Source organism: Bidens hawaiensis, unplaced genomic scaffold (genome assembly GCF_021521415.1).
Source record: "Bidens hawaiensis isolate Kalapana, Puna unplaced genomic scaffold, B.hawaiensis_p1.1 tig00011691_1, whole genome shotgun sequence".
Classification (NCBI taxonomy): domain Eukaryota; kingdom Viridiplantae; phylum Streptophyta; class Magnoliopsida; order Asterales; family Asteraceae; genus Bidens; species Bidens hawaiensis.
In genome coordinates, this window is record NW_027491924.1 from 654,625 (window position 1) to 676,980 (window position 22,356).

Genomic DNA, 22,356 nt, shown 5'->3' on the forward strand with positions numbered 1-22,356 from the left:
TATTTTTACAAAATGATCATGTGTTAAAGAGTGACTACATCATTACACCATTCATCCAAGGTGTTTTATTACAATGATACATAAACTTTCCGGATAAAAAGTAACTTGTTGGGAAGGCTACAACTAATGTAAGAATCAATTATTTATACATATGGTACCATCAAAAAGAAAATGCAAACTGATATATATGATTATGATAAGAAGCATATATATGTTGCTACAAGTTATATCCATTATACTTGCTAAGTTACAGCCAACTAACTCTCCCGTGACCTTCGTTTATCTGAAAGTGTTCAGTGATGCCAAGATGTGCCATCAAGAGCCAGACATGAGTAAGAAGCTCTCCACCCTTTTCAAGCTGTTGAGCATGGTCAAATCCTCTGCATTGACTAGCTGCATAACCAAGAATCTCAACCCACACATCACCCACCATCTTCCACATCTTTGCACGACCTTCCGCCCTACCCATCTCGTTCAATGAAGCTGCAAGCTTGCAGGCCTCAAACAGTACCGACTTACTCCTATCCCCCTTCACAGTTTTTGGAAACACTTTGGTGTCAACATGCCTCAACATTTCATAGGCGTCATCTTTATTAGTGCCGCTTCTCTCTTTAAAAAATACCAAGGCTTCTGCACAGGTGTCTCTGAACCTAATGATTCCGATCCCCATGGGCAACATGAAAGGACACATGACCAAGAGATATAACATGTAATCTGCTAATTTCTTGCTGAATTTCTGGTAGTGATTCCATTCATTTTCGTTAACGTGTAAATCCGGGCGCCTGCGTCTTTCAATTTCGTTTAAGTTGTAGCAGAGATCAGTGGCAATATGCCAAATGAGGATGCTATGGTCGAATTCCACATCAACTGTCCATTTAAACACACCATACTTTGAGTGTTTTTGCAGGGAAAGAGCTCCGCGGCAGGTGAACAAGATCTTCAGATCCAATTCCGTGTCGATAGATTTCTCCCTGAAGTTATTAAATATAAAACACTTCAGATCAGTCGTTATAGCGACATGTTTCAATTGGTGATAACCCTCCAATTTTTCCCAGACGTTCTTAATCCTATCAGGCAAAGGAATGAACCCCGACATTCTTTGGAAGGCTGAAGATTTAAGATTGAGGCAAAATTATAACAAGCTGTACTGATAGATAGAGTTCGACCATCTTTTTCCTTTTTGAACGGACTGGAGTGACCTGATTAGGCGGCCTACAATCTTGGAAGAATTACGGATGGACCATAGACTTGTCCAGTCAGATAAAAGCAAAGATCTGACTGCATATGCTTCAAGAAACAGAGCACCTATGAGCAATGTGTAAGTAATTGCAACATCAAGGAGTTGATGTTTATGAGAGTTCACACCTATTAATCCAGAAAATGTCAACAGCACAGCAAGCGTGGAGCAGGAAGTCATAAGACGGAAACACAATCCAAAAGGAGTATATATGATGGGTGCTTTTGTGTAGAAGACATCATACGCAAATCCAAGTTCAACTTCAATCACCTCAAAGGCGATATTGTAATCATGTTGTTCAAAGAAACCATGGCTCTCATCTCGCGGCTGGAAGCCCAGAATAGATCCACAAAGAGCCTCTTGAAGTTTAGAGTTTCAAAGAAGTAACCTGCCTCTGCAGAATTATTCTTGGATCAAGTTTAGAGTCTCTCGAAGCACCTGTGGTGTTTTCAGGATCATATTCAGGTGACCGTTGCTCTTCCACTTGAGCAGCAGAAACATCGTACCCTTCTGCTTCTTTTAAGCAATATTCTTTCATGAAATTGGCATAATTTGGGCCTGGATCCGTATCTGTAAGAACCGAATCCCGAAACTGGTCCCGGTTGGCGGTCATGAGAACCCATGTTCTCTCACCATACTTGATCATGCCACAAAGAAGCATGGGGATGGTGAGCCAGGAAATAAGGCCGCCTTCCCATGCCAGAAGAGTAATGTAGCATGCTGCAAATGTTTGGACACAAAGGCCAAGAAAGTGCCTTAACCATAATTCGTTATCAGCTAACGCGTAAGCGGTAATGGTGTCCGGCCCACCAAGGTGAAGCAACAGAAATGGTGCCCAGAAAGCCATCAGGATCAGATCTCCGTACTCTTTGTTGCTGCTACCCGAGCTGCCAAGGTTCCCTTGGCAGTCGACAAGAAGCCCAAGAGCAACAGTGGCTACCCAGTCGGCTAACAAATAGGCACACCATATAAAACCTCTTATCCTTCTCATGGCGATATACTTCCTCCGGTTGCCACTGTAGATTAGTGAGATTTGCACTGCAAGGCTGACTAGTACAAGTGTTCTTAGCAACCATTTGTTATATTCTTTCCTCATATGATCTGGAAAAACCTCAACTAGTCTCCTTGATTGGTTAACAAGGATTAAACTGCTCAATACTGACAAAAAAAACAGATAAGATCTTAAAATTAACTACAACTATATCACGAGCGATAAGCAAATGACTTGAGTTGATTATGAATAGGGATTAACTTACTGTTTAGTACCATTGTTGGTAATTTATGGTACCTAACACTTAAATCTGCTCTAGTGAAATTGGTCCTGTGTCAATCAGAAGTTGGATGTAAACTTACACCATGACCAGGTGGCTAAAGTTCTTAAATGCCTAGATCTGCAATATTATCTATCAACATCATCTTTTGTTTTTATAAACTAATTCCATGCTATCCATAAACCTTTAAAAGAAGACTTTTAACATGGTCCCTCTTGGAACCTTCTCAACAATATTTTTCAGAGCTAATATAAATTACTTCTATGATGCTTTTATTTATTTAATTATTTTTATATTTATCCTTTTAACAATCAATCAATCATGCCCAGTAAAATCCCACCGACAGCAAAGCTATAAGTAGGGTCTAGGAAGGGTGGGATGTAGGCACACCGTACCTCTATCCAAAGGAATAGAGAGGTGGCTTCCAGAGAGACCCTCGGCTCTAAGTACATGTGAATGAAGCAAAATAAAGGAAATCAAAGTTTAACAGTTATATAAAAACTACTACTAATTATAATAATATTAATAATAAGATCACAGTTTAACAGCTATATAAAAGCTAATAATAATAATAATAATAATAATAATATATGTAAGGGAAATACCATTATTGTATGTGACCTAAATAAGTTAAGTCTAAGCCCTAAGGTATTCAATTCTCTCTAAAAATCCTTAACTTTAATTCTACTTCTCCACGAATTCCTATCCTCAACCATGTCCTCGGAGAGGTTTAGGTCTATCAAATCATGCATAATCCTCTCATCCCAAGTCAATTTCGGTCGTCCTCTACCCCTCCTCCCTCTATAGTAATGTTTTCTACGAATCTAACAGGATTCGTCGTCTGTCTTCTCTTTACATGTCCAAACCATCTCAATCTCCACTCTCTTATCTTGTCTGCTATGTTCGCCACCCCTAATCTCTCGCGAAACACACCGTTTCTTATTCGGTCTAGCCTTGTGTGCCCACACATCCAACGTAGCATTCTCATTTCTGCTACCTCCGTCTTCCGCACTTGTGCCTTCTTGATGGCCCAACAATCTGTTCCATATAGCATTGCAGGTCTAACTGCCACCCTATAGAATTTTCCCTTTAGTTTAGTCGGGAAACTCTTGTCGCACAATATACCTGTGGCTGCTTTCCATCTACACCATTCTACCTGAACTCGGTGGGTCACATCACTGTCTAATTCCCCATCGTTCTGGTACAAATGATCCTAAATACTTGAACTTCGTTACCTGTGGGACCACCTGCCCTTCAATTGTGATCTGTGCGTCTTCATTGTCGTTTATCCCACCAAAATCACAGTGGAGGTACTCCGTCTTAGATCGGCTAATCTTTAAACCTTTTGTCTCTAAGGTTGTTCGCCACTCCTCAAGCCTCATGTTTAGATCTTGTTTTTTCTCAGCAAGTAACACAATATCGTCTGCGAACATCATGCACCACGGGAGAGTCCCCTGAATCGACTTTGACAACTCATCCAAGACTACTGCAAAAAGAAACGGGCTCAACGCTGACCCCTGGTGAAGACCTACCTCTACAGGAAAGAAATCAGTATCCCCCACTGGCGCACGGACACTTGTTTCACTCCTGGTATACATATCCATAATTATCTCTATGTATTTCCTGGGCACTCTTCTACCCTCCAAGCACTCCCAGAGCACCTGTCGTGGCACACTGTCGTAGGCTTTTTCTAGGTCAATAAACACCATATGTAGATCACGCTTCTTCTCCCTATACTTTTCCATTAATCTTCTTATAAGGTGTATTGCCTCTGTGGTGGAACGCCCCGGCATGAAGCCAAATTGGTTGACCGTAACCTGAGTTTCTCGTCTAAGTCTAATCTCAATCACTCTTTCCCAAAGCTTCATAGTATGACTTAGTAGTTTGATTCCTCGGTAGTTACCACAACATTGGGCGTCTCCTTTGTTCTTATAGATAGGAACTACAACGCTGCTCCTCCACTGGTCTGGCATCTTACCTGATTTGAGAATACTATTGAACAGAGTAGTTAACCACATGACTCCTTCCTCCCCCAGACACTTCCACACCTCGATGGGTATGTTGTCTGGGCCAACCGCCTTAGACCTTCCCATCCTCCTAAGTGCATCCTTCACCTCTTCTCGTGTGATCCGTCGGCAGTAGCAGTTATTCGATTGTTGTCGTTGAAAGTTTGTGTTGTCATGTTCTTCTTGGTAAGCTCTCCCATTGTTAAAAAGATTGTGGAAGTAGGTTTGCCATCTTAGCTTGATGTCCTGCTCCTTAACCAGTACATGCCCATCTGTATCCTTTATGAACTTCACCGGTCCTAGATCTTGCCTTCTACGCTCCTTTTAACAATAACACTATATTATGACCCATAAAGAGTTATTTTCTTCCAAATAAGTTATACTGTGTTAAAGTATAAAAAATTACCTTGAAGGGCTTATTCCGGTACTCATTTTGGCTTTATGTTTTAGTGTTTTATGTTGGGACTTTCGTATGACTGTTGGAGGGTCTCTGAGTTGTCAACAATGGTTGTAACTGGAACTATTTTTAATATAATTTAACTCTTTATTGTAGTTGGAACTATTTTTAATATAATTTAACTCTTTCTCATGTTAAACTTGATGAGTGTTTAACTTGGCCAAATATAATCAGTGTTTATCATAATTGATTAATCACTCGGGCAAATGGAAGAGTGTTGGAAATAATCCATTTATATGACCTTATGGGTCATTTGAATTAAGTTTATTGTTGTGGGCCACAATCTAATTTGTCTATACACGTTCCATGCACACATACAACAATCTTGCAACTCTTTGTTTCATTTACTTTTGTTCAATGATATTATTAGTGGGTAACTTTCTTTAAAGCAGTGGGTAGTTTATTTACATGTTTAGTTCTTTTATTGAAGGCTCTATATAAGGCCTCGTTTGTACCGTAACATGGATTAGGAATGAAAATATTATGATTTGATTTATCAAACTCTCTTCCAAAAATCTATGGTTTCTAATCTAGTTTCTATCTATTTTCTTTGGACCATTTGATTAACGAACGAGGTTCATAACATTTACCAATATGACATGACAGACAATTGCTTGATAAGAGTATATGTTTTTTTTTCTTCTTTTTTTTTTGTTTGTGTGTGTGTGTGGGGGGGGGGGTGTTAAACATGTAAGGACAAGAATGAGATCAGACAATTACAATTCACGATGTCTAAGAATTCTCTGTTACTCTTAATCATCCATCATATCCATGTAATCACAACGGAATTAATCACTATGGACATTAGGACATATATATGGCATCATCATCGTCTAAGTAGCAATCCCAAGTAGGTTTCACTGTTATGTTCATGTTCATCTCTATGTTTGAAAATTTATAATTAAGTTTCCATAATTTTATCGGTATATAATTGAAGATATAATAAACACATATAGAATAAAAAAAGTTATTGGCATATCATTAATATATGTACTAGTTTGTTAGAATACTCTAAATAGTAAGATGCTTATCTTGGATGCAAAGTTGGTAGTAAATTAGGATTATATATATAAAGACTTTTGCTGACTTCTGGTTTGTTAATTACTTTCTAAATCTGAAGCTATATGAAACAGAATCAACAAACTAGTTTATCAGTGTCATTTGGGCAGGTAAACCTGGTAGTTCGACTAACATTAAATGATTATAGCCTTTAATTAATCATATCAAAGGTTGGCGTATCGATCGCTGTGTTTAATATCTGTAATTGTTTGTTAGAATACGTCAATAGATTTATGCTTATCTTAGATGTTAGATGCAAGTGGGTACGTAGTAACGATGCAAATAAGCTGGATAAAGAATATAGTCATTTAAATTGATATATACACTACTAGAAAAATAACTATCATAGACAAAAATTACCAACGAATATTCGTATTTCCCCGGGTGGGTTCTCCAACGGAAACAATGAAATTAAGATAGAAAAGTGTAATTAAACGTCAAGGATGGTGAGGAAACCATTGGCCAGGGTATTTACTGATGGTAATTTGTGTTTTTTGAGGAAGTATCTACCGACGGTCTATCCATTGCTAATGAGTCGGTAATGACTAATGACACAATAAGACTTTTGATGACACTTATGCACAATTTACTGGCGTGACATGCGTTGGTACATAAATCTACAAATAGCATCGGAATCTTACTAAATATAGCAAACCAAAATCAAACACCCTAAAAATGGTATTGGCCAATGGTGGTTCAGTTTCGTACAAATCGTGAACATATTATGAGACTATGAGTTCACCCTTTTTGTTAACCAAATGTTGTATATATATCCAAGAGGGAATCCTTTATAAGAGTTGTTTTCCTTGTACTTTCTGTTGGGCCAAGAAGACACCTATATGGTCGTTAGGTGGGCTGGGTATTACATCTGTTTATCTGGAGCCCATTTTGGTACCTGGTCTCTATTATTATTGTAGCACTTGCATTTAGAGGTGCACAAATCAGGTTTTTTCTAACATCTGGGTTCGAGTATGAAGCCGGTTTCGGGTATGATCGGGTATTGAGAGAAATCGGGTAGGGTTCGGGTAGGGTATTGAGGAGAAAAACTCAACTCTATGTACCGGGTAGGGTATGATCGGGTTTGGGTATAACCGGGTATTGGAACCGGGTATGTGTCCGGGTACGACCGGGTATTAATAGAACCGGGTTTGAATTTATGATTTTTTTATACATTTTAAAATTTGTTTAAAATTTAAATTTGTTTTGTAATTTATAAAAATAATTAAACTATATTACAAAAACCGTAAATCCACTTAAATACAAATTACTTACTTAATAATATATTTTTTAAAAAACTTAAACATACAAGTTGTGAAGTAAACATAAAGTATAATATAAAACTCATGTATTATTTCGGGTATTAGAAAATTGGTATCGGGTATAACCGGGTATAGGTATAGGGTATGACCGGTTACGGGTATAAATCGGGTACGGTTCCGGGTACGGGTATTGAGCTCAAAATGCATACCTTATCCATACTTTATTGATAGGGTTGGTTCCGGTTTCGGGTATAGAATGCTCGGATATAAAAAAACTGGTTCCGGGTATTTTTTTCGATTCTGGTTCCGGTTTCGTGTTTTTTGTGCACTTCTACTTGCATTTAATGATGTGATATTTTTTTTTCTACTTTATATTAAAAATAATTCGTTGTTTTGCTATAAATTATTTAATATGTGGATTTTAATAAGTTGTTATGATCCGCATATGTTTAGCTATTTAATACAATTTTGATCATAAATTGGGATTGGGTTAAATTTAATATAGTTTTTTTTAATCTAAAAGAATATATTTATTTATATCATTTAAAAAATCGGATTTTTTTTAATATAGAATAGGAATAAACAATTAAAAAAATAAAAACAATATACCTGAGCATTCTATACCCGAAAAACTCGTACCCGGAACCCGAAAAACTCGTACCCGGAACCATAACCAGAAAAAACAATTAAAAAAATAAAAACAATATACCCGAGCATTCATTTGTCGTTTGTCATTTGTCATTTGTCAATATTGTTTTTAATATAAAGGAGAAAATAAATTAAAAAAAAACACAAGGTAAATGACAGCAAATTGAATGAGGCAGAATATTTAGCATGATCATCATACTGACAACTAATATTAAACTATGGAATATTCCTGATACGCCTAATATTAAGATGTCTTAGCGTGTTATTTACAAGGTGTCAAATAAAAGCGATACTAATTTAATATCATATAAAAATAGTTCCTAATTTTTTTTATATAAATAAACAGCAATTTAATTAATTTTCTTAAAGGTTCAGAAAATGAATTGCGGAATTTTCTAAGGAACTTATTTAGTACCCATAAGCTATGAATATAAGTTGATTGGTATTTTAAAATAAGTATAACAAGCTAATCAGTTATGCATCGTTCTTTTAAAAACTACTGATCAGAAATCATGTCACTTAAAATTTTGTCACCGAGATTGTTCCAAAACAATCTATATAATCGATCAGATTGAATACCTGTATATCTTATTTTATCGGTTATATAGGAAAAAAATTAAATTAAATCTCGTTTACTAAGTTAACCCTATTTTTTCCATTTTATTTGCAAATATACACTTAAAAAGTATAGATTATATATTATATTCTAAATTAAGACAAGTTAGTTTGCCATTAGCAAATAGCAAGTAAGTAATGACACAGTTTTAACTTTTACTTTCCTAATCAATAATAATACAAGTATAACAGGAAAAGCATAAATAAAACTATATATGGTCACACCGAGTTATAATTAGTCAATAAAAGTAAAACAAATAAGGTATATTTTACAAAACCGATAAGATAAATGATAAATGTACAATGACAATAATTATCCATGATGAAATATTGTATATGTATAAATATAAAGCGGAAAATACGTAGAAAACATTTGATGTATGTATGTATTTATACATTTGACAATAGTGTATATCGAGTAAAACATGAACACAAATACACAATCAAATCGTCGTGTCACCACACCCACCTCTGTTTCTTCCACGGTCTAATACGACGACTACCGTGATTGACTTCAAAACAAAACCCATCTTTCTTTCTCTCTCTATTATAATAATAATAATAATAATAATAATAATAATAATAAAACTCTAATCACAAATTTTCAATTTTGACTTTTGGGTTTTCGATTTCATCACTTGTTGCACCTGCCTTCTCATTTCTATGCTCAAATCCTCTGCAATAAAACCTTAATTTTCAATTAAACATCTTCTTTTTGTCTTTTTACCCATCAATTATTGAAACCCACTGTTGCTTTGCTTGCAGCATGTAGCTGTACCTAATTTCAATTGATATTGCGATTGAGTAGCTGGATTTAAGGTAATTTTGATGGGTTTTGGTTCTTGATTGTTGTAATTGTGTTTGATAATAATAATTGTTATTCGATTTGAGTTTGAGATGGGTTTAACGCGGTTTTGTTTTGGGGGTTTGAATTGATTAGTTTAATTGAATGCCGAAATGATTGTTTTGTTATGTGTTAAAAGTGTCATTAAATGAATGCGATCTTTGAAATTATTATTATTATGAATTTTTTGCAAGATTTTGATTTAATTGTTGCTTTATTAAGGTTTGATTATTAACTTATTCCTAAAATACCCTTTTATTTAATACCCTTTATTTGTCGATCCTCGCTTCCGAAGTAGTTGGAACACGAAATGCAACATCTTTGTTTGACAATGGTTATGTTGACGGTTGTCGTGTTTCAATGACTTCACAGCTTCTTGTTCAAGGAAGAAGATTACGTGAACAAGAAGCTGTGAAGTCATATTAACTTTTTTCGGGTCTTTAAGTGACTTTACAAGTGTTCCAAGAAATGCAAATGTGAAGTCATATTGACGGTTGTTGTCTTTAAATGACCTGACAGCTTCCTGTTCCAGGAACAAAAGTTCCCTGATCAGGAAGCTGTGAGGTCATGTTGACGGTTGTCGTATTTTAATGACTTCACAAGTGTTTCATGAATAGGAAATTGTGAAGTCACATTGACACTTGACAGTTGTCTTTAAACGACTTCACATCTTCTTGTACAAGGAAAAAGAAGTGTTTCTTGATTAGGAAGATGTGAAGTCTTATTGGCACTTGTCGTCTTTAATTGACTTCACAGCTTTCTATTCATGGAAAAAAGTTGTTTACTAATTAGGAAGTTTTGAAGTCGTGTTGATGGTTGTCGTTTTTAATTGACTTCATAACTTTTTGTTTAAGAAACGAGTGTTCTCTGGAAAGTGTGAAGCCAAGTAAAATGACCATAAAGTAATAAGCCTGTTAGGTAGTTACAAAGATCTAAACTTTATGATGTTTTAAACTTTAATTAATTTTTATTCTTTTATAGGTGTAGAAGATATAATTAATCTTTCACCGGTACACACATTCTAATGGCGGGGAGCTGGGACGGAAGTCACGAACTCGGTAGTCAATCCGACGATAGTTTCCAATTCGAGAGACAACACATAGAGCCCATATACGACGCATTCATATGCCCACTTTCAAAGCAAATAATGAGAGACCCTGTATCAATCGAAAACGGGCAAACATTTGAACGTGAAGCCATTCAAAAATGGTTCAACGAGTGCAAAGAAAACAACCGAAAGCTTGTTTGCCCTATAACAATGAAAGAACTAAAAACAACCGATATGAATCCAAGCATCGCTTTAAGAAACACAATCGAAGAATGGAATGCTAGAAACGAAGTCGTTCAGCTCGACATGGCCCGCAAATCATTGAACCTCGGTTGCCCTGAAACCGATACGTTGCGGGCTTTGAGATTTATTCAATATATTTGCCAAAAGACTCCTACAAGTAAACATATTATTAGGAACAACGAGTTGATTCCAATGATTGTTGATATGCTAAAAAGCAGCAGTCGAAGAGTCAGGTGTAGAACGTTGGAGACACTTCGAGTCGTCGTTGAAGACGATGATGATAGCAAGGTGTCTAAATGTTTGATTACAATGTTTTGTTATTGTTTGATTTACAAGGTTGTTAAATGATTTATTGGTTTGTAGGAAATAATGGCAGAGGGGGATAACGTGCGGACGATAGTCAAGTTTCTGTCACATGAACAGTCAAAGGAGAGAGAAGAAGCGGTCTACTTGCTATATGAGCTCTCAAAGTTGGAAACTTTAAGTGAAAAGATTGGGTCGGTCAATGGTGCGATTTTGATATTAGTTGGAATGACAAGTAGTAAATCGGAAAATCTTTTGACGGTTGAGAAGGCGGATCAAACTTTGGAGAATTTGGAGAAGAATGAGAATAATGTGAGGCAAATGGCGGAAAATGGTAGATTGCAACCTCTTTTGACACTTATTCTTGAAGGTACTTACATGAACTCTTACAAAACAAAAATATACAAAGAAAATGAATGTGTTCTTGTTTGTTCGTTATGAACCTGAAGTTTGAGCCCGGCCCTCGAGTAGTTTTTCAAGCTCGAGGTCGGCTCGTTTATTATTTACTAGTATATTAACATCAATTTATAATTGTTTTTATACACATCTTAATTATTATATTTAAATCTAAAAAAACATATATTAATTTAATATCATATACATATTAGGCTCGCGAGCAAGTTTGAGCTCGGGTTTTGGGCTCATTGTTAGACACAACTTATATTTACGCTTGAGCTCGGGCTCTAGCTTGTTTAAGCTCGGCTCGGGTCATGCTTTTAGCGAGCCAGCCTCAAGTAGCTTGGCTTGTTTACACACCCTTTGCATAATGAACCAATCTGTGTTACTAATAACTAATACATACTAACTAATAAATAAAATTTAAACAGATATGTAAATGAACATAAACACGTAAACAAATGTAAATGAAAAACATAAACTAACGTCCACAAATGGAAATAAACGAGCAGGACATGTTCATTTCCTTTCATAGAATTAAATAAACAAAAAGATTTGTGCATGTTCGCGTTCACGTTCAACAACTGAACAACTGGTTCGTTTGCAGGCTATATGTTAGACGCTTAAAAATGTTGAACCATTTGTTTATTTTCAGGTTCTCCAGAAGTCAAACTATCCATGGCTTCATACCTCGGCGAGCTAGCTCTAAGCAACGATGTTAAAGTCTTTGTGGCTCGAACCGTCGGTTCATCACTAATCAACCTCATGAAAAGCGGTAACGTGCAGTCCCGAGAAGCCGCTTTAAAAGCTCTAAACCAAGTCTCATCATGCGACCCGAGTGCCAAAATCTTAGTCGAAGAAGGCATCCTTACACCTCTAGTCAAAGACCTATTCGCGGGCCCCAACCAACTCCCGATGCGCCTCAAAGAAATCTCCGCCACAATACTCGCAAACATTGTCGCCTCTGATTGCGACTTCGACTCGATCCCTGTGGGCCCCAACCACCAAACCCTCGTGTCAGAAGATATTATTCATAACCTACTTTATTTGATCAGCAACACGGGACCCGCAATCGAGTGCAAACTTTTGCAAGTTCTTGTCGGGCTCACGAGCTCTCCGGTCACGTTAATAAGTGTCGTGTCGGCTATTAAAAGCTCGGGTGCAATTAACAGTTTGGTTCAGTTTATTGAAGCACCACAGCAAGATCTCCGACTGGCCTCGATTAAACTTTTACAACACCTTTCGCCGAACATGGGTCAAGAGTTGGCGAGTTCATTACGCGGGTCAGCGGGTCAACTCGACGGGTTAATAAAAGTAATAGCTGAAAATATCGTGAGTACCGAAGAACAAGCGGCAGCGGTCAGGCTTCTTGCGGATCTGCCTGAACGAGATACTGGGCTGACTCGTCAAATGCTCGACGAAGGCGCGTTTGAAATCGTGATTTCGCGAATCCGAATGATCCGACAAGGTGAACCAAGACGGAGCCGGTTTGTAACTCCGTATCTCGAAGGGCTCGTTCGGGTGCTTTCGCGGATCACGTTCATGTTACAAAACAAGCCGAAAGCGGTTTCCTTGTGTCGGGATAATGACCTCGCTGGGTTATTTACCGAGCTTCTTGCACACTCGCTCGATAACGTGCAAATGGTGTCGGCTTTTGCGTTGGAGAATCTATCTTCAGAATCTAAAAATCTGACCCGACTGCCCGAGATCCCGCCGCCGAGCTTTTGCATGTCGATTTTCCCATGTTTTAGCAAACAACCTGTAATGACGGGGTTGTGTCGAGTCCACCGTGGCGCGTGTTCACGCCGCGATACATTTTGTTTACTAGACGGGCCCGCTTTACGGCGGCTCGTGGGTCTGTTAGATCACACGAACGCGGCGGTGGTTGAAGCCTCGTTAGCGGCGTTATCAACGTTATTAGACGATGGTGTTAATGTTGAAGAAGGGGTGGCGGTTTTGATCGAGGCAGAAGGTGTTAAACCGATTCTTGATGTCTTACTCGAAAAACGAACTGAGAATCTCGGGCGGCGGGCGGTTTGGGTGGTGGAACGCCTTTTAAGGACGGAAGATATCGCGTACGAGGTGTCAGGGGATCCGAACGTGAGTACCGCACTCGTGGACGCTTTCCAGCATGGCGATTATCATACTCGTCAGACAGCAGAGCGCGCGTTGAAACACGTGGATAAAATTCCAAACTTCTCAGGGATCTTTCCGAATGCGTGATTGATGTTCATGTTGTTTTCGTTATACACTCGTGTATCGGTGTGAAGAAAGAGCCGGTTTCGGTGGATTCTTTACACTGGTAGATATAGTGTATATAGAAAACATATATGAAGTTCTTCATTAGATGTGTATAATTGATTTTGTTTTGGTTTGTTGATTGTATTGAGGACATGGTTGAGTGAAAATTGTGCAGCTTTTGTTATTTATTATAAGGATGTTTCTTGTTTGAATGATTAAATTATATATTTACAGGTAAAAAAAAACAAATAATTGTTGGTTTATGCTATGTATATGGTTAATTATGTTTCTTGTTATTATGATTTATTTCTGGATTTTGATAATCATGGGACATGTAATTAGGGGTTAACAATGTGTATAAATTATTGTATGTAGTTGTTTTTCGTCATTCGGTTTATGTTTCGGGCAACTATTACATTTGTCGCGGTTTAACACACTAAAACGACTTATCATTTGGAGCAAATTACAACGCATAATCTCAACCTCCGTGGCGTAAAATACATATCAATTAACACTTGTACTTTGTGACAACCGCCAAAAATTAGACTAATCTGGTAATTATCTTAACCGTAATCGTGTATTAATTAGTAAAATAAATACATAGGAATAATATTTTTAGTCAAAGTTTTTGACTTTAGTTGAATTTAAAATATGGAACCCGAAAAAAGTTCAATTTTGTCGTGTAGCTGACACTGTACAGATTGACACCGGGTAATATCTCAAAACGGATAAATTCATAAACGTGTCAAGATGACCTCGAAAAATAAAATTTTATGTTAGGATATTAGAGATAGTGTATAAACTTAATTTTAGAAGGTTCGAATCGCAAAAATTAGAAAATAAGTAACCGAAAGCCAGTAGAGGACACCGTAAGAGCCCGACATTAAGTTTATCAGAAAATTTTGTTTTTAGGCAGACATTGACTGTAATCTAATTTCGCTCAAAGTCTGATAAAAATTATTAGAAACGGAAGTCGTTTGGCTAGATAAATTACGAGATACGTTAAACTTTAACACCTAGGTATTGTCACATGTCATTATTCAAAACCACCTCTCCCTCTCCCTCTCCCATCTCTCTCGGCCGCCACTTACACACAACCCAACCCACCTCCCAAACCCACCAATGAAAAGCTTACATATAGGTATGCAATGATTGATAGATTACTTGGAAGCTACACACTTGGACACATGCACACCCTATACCATCCAACTCACAACCCTATACCTCTCTTTCTCCCTTCATATAACCGGCCACCCCACCACCACCTTACCATCTCACATTTTCAAATTTATATACACACAACACTTGATTAGGAGATCTTTGGTGGAAGGTTAAGCTAATAACAAGAAGTAGGAAGCCAAAGGAAGAATTATAGCCAACACAAGGTCACATTATCACCTCCTTAGACACCAAATCCGAAACCCAAGGTAACCCACTTCAAGATTTGTGTATATTAGTTGCTATTTGATGTTTAAAGCTTGATTTTAGTATGCTTGGTAGTGTACATGTAGGTATAATATGGATATATACATGCATATGTGTGAACCGTGAGTTTACATAGGAATGTATAAGATGGGTTTTGTTGATTATAGGACTTGTTATGGTTGCACTTTAGCTTGTATAGATTGTCCATATTGATGTTACTTGAGTTTGTTTAACAAATGGGTTTAGGTATTGTTTTAATATTGGAAGTAAATGTGTAAATGGCCAAAAGATCAAAGATGGATAATGAGTAAAAATACCCATGTTAGGCCGTGAGTTTTGATTTTGGTATTGGATTGAAGTTGTAAGCTTGTTAAATGGTAAAATGGTTAAAGAAAGAATGATAATTTTGAAAACCCACATACTTGATTACTTGAAAAAGTTGTAAGTAATAATAATAATGGTTTTGAAAGGATCTTGGAAAAGGGTTGACAAAAGTGTAGGGATTTGACTTTGTTGGAAAGTTACTTACAAGTAATACAAAAATTTGATTTTGATCATAAAGCTCATACTTGTCTTATATGGATTGAAAATGACAAACTAAGTGATTGAATGGGACATATGGAAAGGAATAAAATCTACTAGAAGTACTAGGATGCATGAAACATGATAACCTAGATAAACAAGAGTTTGTGTTAAACTTACTAATAAAGGAAACTTTGTAAATTGTACAAGATGTTTTGCAAAATGATTTGATAAGTGAACATAATCTTGTGTGGATGATTAAAGACTTGTGGTTAGGATTACTTTAGTAAACTCTATTGTAAAGATTGTTAGTATGATAATAAGGTTATTAAAAATTGCTACTTACTAGTAATAGAAACTTTGTTGTTAAAGAAATCAAGAATGTGTTTGTTAAAGGATAACAATGGGATGAAATAAGATGTTAATATGGGTTAATAAAATCTGGAAATTTTGGTACATAAACATCTTGTAGAGATAACATGTATATTGTATAGTTGAAAACTTAAGCTAAGGCTTGAGCATGTGTAGTTAAAAATTTGTTTTGTGTGCATACTTGGTGTTAAATGATCAAACATGGATGTGATGATATATTACTTGTTATTATATGTATATTTGCTGTACCAAATGGTTTGGTTTTGACATTGTGACTTAAATAGCTTGTCGGTGACTTTAACAGTCGGAAAGTTCGACTTTTAAGGTGAACCGACATGATTTTTTGGAACTGAATTAAAACAGCTCCCAAAGTCATAATATTCTTATATTTAACATAAGTTAAAGTATAAGAAAAGTCAAGAATAGCAAAACTTAAATCAACACGGTTCGTGTCGCGAAAACCGACACGAAAACGTTAAAAATTGACATTTTTAAGAAATTGGCAACAAAATAAGAACCAAAACATTTTTATTGAAAAACCAATAAAACTTGACTAAAAACTATATAAAAAGTGTTCTAGATAATTTAAAACTAAAAGTTTCATAAAAATGACAACCGGTTCGTTTTTAAGCTCAAAATCAACGAAACCGGCAAAACCGACAAAACCGATTATAATAGAGTCAAAATTTTAAATAAAATAATAACTTGAATTTTTCCAAAACACTCCAGCAACTAAAGGTAATAATTTTTATAAATTTTAATAATTAAATTAAATTATTAAATAAAACAATTATTAGTTGATTATTACTTGTTTATATTTTTAAGTATAGAATTATAAGATTATAAGTAGTAAACTTTATGTGTTATATGCTTGTGTGGATTTTTAGAATAAGAATATGTATATTTTAGTCAAACCTAAAATTAACGAACGTGTACTAATATAGGAACGAGCATTTATTCGAACACTGAAATCAAAGGTGAGTTCTTCCTCCGAAAAGCTTATTGTATATCTATATTCGTATTTATATATATATGTTTTGAAAACGCATTATACTACAAATTGTCGTTATTGTGGGATGAATCAATTTGGTTAAAACCGAATTGAGGGCACAGAAATGTTGGTAGATCTATCGGGGTGACGCCCCCCACTTCCATTCGCGTTGGGTTAAAAGTGGGAATATTTCGAGTATGGTACGTTTCGAGTTATCAAATTGGTAGTCATACACGCGTTGTATTCTTAGCTAGTTTACAACTAACGCTTTTTGTGCTTAAAGGTAAAATGCGGGTTTCGTTATTGTGTTATACCGTGTTATGATCGGTTTTATTGGGAGTATAATGGCCGTACACCATTATATTCATGTGTTGTTATATATAAATTGTTTATATTTATATAACAAGTTTTTCTTCTCAGGAATAACTCACCAACATTCGTGTTGACCCAAATATTATTTAAATATGCTTTGCAGGAAAATGAAGGTTTCGAGGTGGCATGGAAACGAGAGCGTGGGGTGTTTGAACAAAAGTGATGTGTTGTAAACCTTGCATTAGCACGTGTAGTAAACTCTGATTTTGTAAAATATTTCTTATAATAAAAGATGATGCTTTTATTATTAAATGGTTATTATTGTTGACTATCGGCATCTGTCATAACCCGAATGAATTAAAGTTAAGACTTCCGCTGTGTTAAGTTAAGGTTTTCGGGGTGTGACAGAAGTTGGTATCAGAGCCAACAGTTATAGAGAATTAGAAAATATAAAGTTTTCTAAACTATAACGGTATGTTCAAACACGCGCTCCTTTCCCACCTCTTGAAACGAAAAGGTAACAAAGATATATATATAATTGTTTATTACTAACTTGAATTAATATGTTTATTCAGATGACGAACTCTGTAGCGATCGTATCTGACTCCGACTCTAGTAGCAGCGGTACTCCACTATCACCGGTGGAGTGGCGTCCGGTAGTTGCATCAGGAGATGCCGGGTCTACTTCGAGAGCTACACCCTTGAAGGTGTACACTCGAAAAAGGACCAGGGCAAACCGTGATGCATCGGCCCCTGTCATTGCCCTCCCATTAGCTGTGATCCCACCCTCTCCACCACCGCCTCCCGCACCGGAGCCTGTGGTCGAGGAACCCTCTGATCACAAGCTACTTATGGTTCTTCTTGCCAAGTTCTCAGCTTATGAGAACATCGTTCATAACATGGTGGACCGTGTGCTTGCAATCGAGCATAAACAAGGTCTTGATGACCAAACCCGTGATGTGATGCACCAGTTTGTGAACGAACTGAGGAACCAGGGACTGATGACAGACGCCAGGGTAGGAGTTCTCGAGATGAGGAATGAGATGATAGAGCCATGCGTAGGCTACTTGATGAGCCTTCACTAGACGTAGTAGGGTGTTTTGGGTAATATGTCTAGTATGGTAATTGTGATGTAACTTAACTTTGAAACTTGTTGTTTTTTTTTTTTTTTTTTTTTGTGTGGTTGTGGTAAGAACTAGAAATATGGTGGGTGACCAAGGTGTAGGTAAGTACACCTAATTTTGGTATTTTGGTACATTATGAAATCCCACTCTTTGATGATTATATTTATGTTTGTATTATTAATGATGCTATTTGATTCTTTACAACTTAGAAAAATATCACTTTTTCCAAAACTAACCAAAATTATATTTTTTCTAAAAAGAACATGGCGCCAAAAACAAGACGATCCACTAACAATCAAGCAACCGGATTACCTTCCTCTCAAGACGAGTTAGCTCAGCTAATCGCTCAACATGTAAATACGGCACTCGAGCAACATGAGGCTAATCGCAACGCAAGCCAAAACCCCCTAAATACAACTAATACTTCAAATGGAAAAGCACTTAGAACCGAAAATCTAAACGCAAACCCCTCAGGTAGCACGGTACGCGGGTGCTCATACAAAATTTTCCAAGGTTGCGGACCGAAAGAATTTACCGGTGCCGAAGGACCTTTGGAAATTATCCGGTGGATCGAGAAAATGGAATCTGTAATGAAAATCAGTGATTGCACTCCTCTCGAACGGATAAAATACGGAGTGTGCTCATTCCGTGATGAGGCACTCGAGTGGTGGAACTCCATAATTCAAAATCTTGGAGAAGATGCCGCTTACCGTCTAACCTGGGAAGAACTAAAAGAAATGTTGTTAAAGGAGTACTGTCCCCGAAACGAACTTCAGAAAATCGAATACGAATTCTGGCAGTTAAAGATGGAAGGTGCTGACATTGGAGGATATACTTCCCGATTCAACGCTTTGGCACGGCTAGTACCCCGACTGGTTACGCCTGAATATGCAAGAATCGAGAGGTACATTTGGGGCTTAGCTCCCGAGATCCGAGGATTGGTTACCTCCTCCAAACCAACCACTATCCAGTCAGCCCGAGAGTTGGCAAAATCTTTAACTGATAATGCAATTTGTATGGGAACTCTGAAAGACTTCGGTAAGAAAGCGACTACCGCCGAACATGAACGAAAAACAGTTACCGATAATCAGAGAACCGGAGAACTCAAACGAAAGTGGAATGGTAACTCAGGAGGACAGTTCAAACGAAACCAAGGAGCACGAAGAATGTTTTGCAGCAAACGCAAGAGGATCAGGACAAGGATTCACTTGTAACAGGTGTGGAAAGAGTCACAATGGGGAATGTTGGAAATGTCAGAAGTGCAATCGATTTGGACACCAGACTCAGTACTGTTTCAGTAAGGACTCTCCGTCCGGTTCAGGAAACCGAACTTTCGAATGTTTCGAGTGCGGTGTCATCGGGCATTTCAGAAATGATTGCCCCAAACTCAAGGTACAAAATGCTAAGAGCAAGGCATTCGAGATGAACGCGAAAAAGGCCCGGAAAGACTCATCCTTAGTCACCGGTACGTTTCTCGTTAATAATCATTATGCTTATGTACTATTTGATACTGGAGCAGATTTAAGCTTTGTTTCTGACCAATTTGAACCCCTTCTCGGTATTGAACCAAGCAAGTTAGACAATAATTACTCAATAGAATTAGCCAACGGGAAGCTAATTGAAACCAGTAAAATTGTCCAAAACTGCAATATTCTGTTAGAAAACCTTAGGTTTCCAATCGATCTTCTACCCGTAGAGTTAGGCAGTTTTGATATAGTAGTAGGAATGGATTGGTTATCCAAAAATGGTGCTGAAATCATATGCTCTGAAAAGCTAGTTCGTTTACCAACCCCAACCGGTCAATTTCTGAGCATTCGAGGTGACCAGAGTAACACCGAGTTAAAACTCTCTAGTATCACAAAAACTCGCAAAATGTTAAGGAAAGGATGTCCCGTTTTTCTTGTCAATGTAGTCGACACAAAGGCTAAAGAGCGAAAGATAAAGGATATTCCTGTAGTACGGGATTTTCCAGAAGTTTTCCTTGAAGACTTGCCTGGATTACCTCCTCAGTGTCAAGTCGAATTCAGAATCGATCTGGTTCAAGATGCCGCTCCGATAGCTCGATCTCCGTACATATTAGCACCATCGGAAATGCAGGAGTTATCTAATCAGCTCCAGGAATTACTAGACAAAGGATTCATAAAACCAAGTTTCTCACCTTGGGGAGCTCCAGTCTTATTTGTGAAAAAGAAGGACGGTTCTTTTCGAATGTGTATCGATTACAGAGAACTGAACAAACTTACTATTAAGAATCGGTACCCACTACCGAGAATTGATGATTTGTTTGATCAGTTGCAAGGATCAAGCTATTACTCAAAAATCGACTTGCGGTCCGGGTATCATCAGTTACGTGTTGCAGAAAAGGATATTCCTAAAACCGCTTTCAGAACTCGTTACGGCCATTATGAATTCCTGGTCATGCCTTTTGGCCTAACGAATGCACCGGCTGTGTTCATGGATCTTATGAACAGAGTTTGTAAGCCATACTTGGATAAATTCGTGATAGTATTCATCGATGACATACTTATCTACTCACGAACCAAGAAAGAACATGAACAACACTTAAAACTGATTCTAGAATTGCTAAAAGAAGAGAAGTTATATGCCAAATTTTCCAAGTGCGATTTCTGGCTTCGAGAAGTCCACTTTTTAGGGCATGTAATCAATGAGAATGGTATCCTAGTTGATCCAACAAAAATTGAAGCAATTAAGAATTGGGAGACACCAAGATCACCCACTGGAGTGCGACAATTTTTAGGATTAGCTCGCTACTATCGTAGATTCATTGAAAATTTTTCTTCTATAGCTCAACCCTTAACCCAATTAACCCAAAAAGACAAGAAATATGAGTGGACAGAAAAACAAGAAGGAGCCTTCCAATTGCTTAAACAAAAGTTGTGTAGTGCACCAATCTTGTCCTTACCAGAAGGTACCAATGGATTTGTAGTATATTGTGATGCGTCTCGCTTAGGTCTTGGCTGTGTGCTTATGCAACAAGACAAGGTGATAGCTTACGCGTCCAGACAACTCAAGGTGCATGAAAAGAACTACGCGACGCATGATTTGGAATTAGGAGCTGTTGTGTTTGCTCTTAAGATTTGGAGGCATTATCTGTATGGAACCAAATGTACAATATTTACTGATCACAAGAGTCTCCAGCATATCTTTGATCAGAAAGAGCTAAATATGAGGCAACGTCGATGGGTAGAATTACTCAATGATTACGACTGTGAGATTCGTTACCACAAGGGTAAAGCGAATGTTGTGGCTGATGCGTTGAGTCGAAAGGAAAGAGAAAAGCCTCTGCGTGTTCGTGCATTAGGGTTGACGATTCAAACGAGTCTTACTACTCGAATTCGTGATGCACAGCGTGAAGCTTTGAAACCGCAAAATGTAAGGTTTGAGAAATTGCGAGGACTTGAAAATGAATTTGTCACAAAGTCTGATGGGACACTACACCTACTTGATCGAGTTTGGGTACCACTCTATGGAAATCTGCGTAATCTTGTTCTAGACGAAGCGCATAAGTCTGGATATTCGATCCACCCAGGATCAACCAAGATGTATAAAGATCTCCAAGAACATTATTGGTGGCCTAACTTGAAAAGAGACATAGCTGTGTATGTCAGCAAGTGCCTGACATGTTCCAAAGTGAAAGCTGAACATAGAAGACCGCCTGGACTACTGCAACAACCAGAGATCCCTCAGTGGAAATGGGATAATATTACCATGGACTTCATAACCAAACTGCCAGTTACGCCGCGAAGTTATAATGCGATTTGGGTAATTGTGGATAGATTAACTAAATCCGCTCATTTTATACCCATTAGAGAAAAAGACAGAATGGAGAAGTTAACTCAGCTGTATCTGAAAGAGATCGTAGCCAAACATGGAATAGCGGTCTCAATCATTTCTGACAGAGATGGTCGATTTGTTTCTCGTTTTTGGCAATCTCTTCACGAATCCCTAGGAACTCGCTTAGA

General features: G+C 37.3%; 2 protein-coding genes across 4 annotated transcripts; one reads left to right on the forward strand and one right to left on the reverse strand.

Moving 5' to 3' along the window:
* Positions 1-247: 247 nt before the first annotated feature.
* Positions 248-2,506, reverse strand: LOC143538786 (uncharacterized). Its single transcript, XM_077032259.1, has 4 exons — positions 2,494-2,506; positions 1,626-2,395; positions 1,200-1,507; positions 248-971 (listed from the first exon to the last, which is right to left on the reverse strand). Exons 1-4 carry the CDS (start codon positions 2,504-2,506, stop codon positions 248-250), a joined length of 1,815 nt encoding a protein of 604 aa, XP_076888374.1.
* Positions 2,507-9,154: 6,648 nt separating this feature from the next.
* On the forward strand, positions 9,155-13,813 carry LOC143538755 (U-box domain-containing protein 44-like). Of its 3 annotated transcripts, none has more exons than XM_077032238.1 (4): positions 9,155-9,371; positions 10,378-10,975; positions 11,051-11,360; positions 12,042-13,813. In XM_077032238.1, exons 2-4 carry the CDS (start codon positions 10,421-10,423, stop codon positions 13,607-13,609), a joined length of 2,433 nt encoding a protein of 810 aa, XP_076888353.1. In that variant the 5' UTR covers positions 9,155-9,371; positions 10,378-10,420; the 3' UTR covers positions 13,610-13,813. The 3 variants fall into 3 exon arrangements, with proteins under 3 accessions (XP_076888353.1, XP_076888352.1, XP_076888354.1); XM_077032237.1 differs by having other exon boundaries at positions 10,384-10,975; XM_077032239.1 differs by having other exon boundaries at positions 10,387-10,975.
* Positions 13,814-22,356: the final 8,543 nt, after the last annotated feature.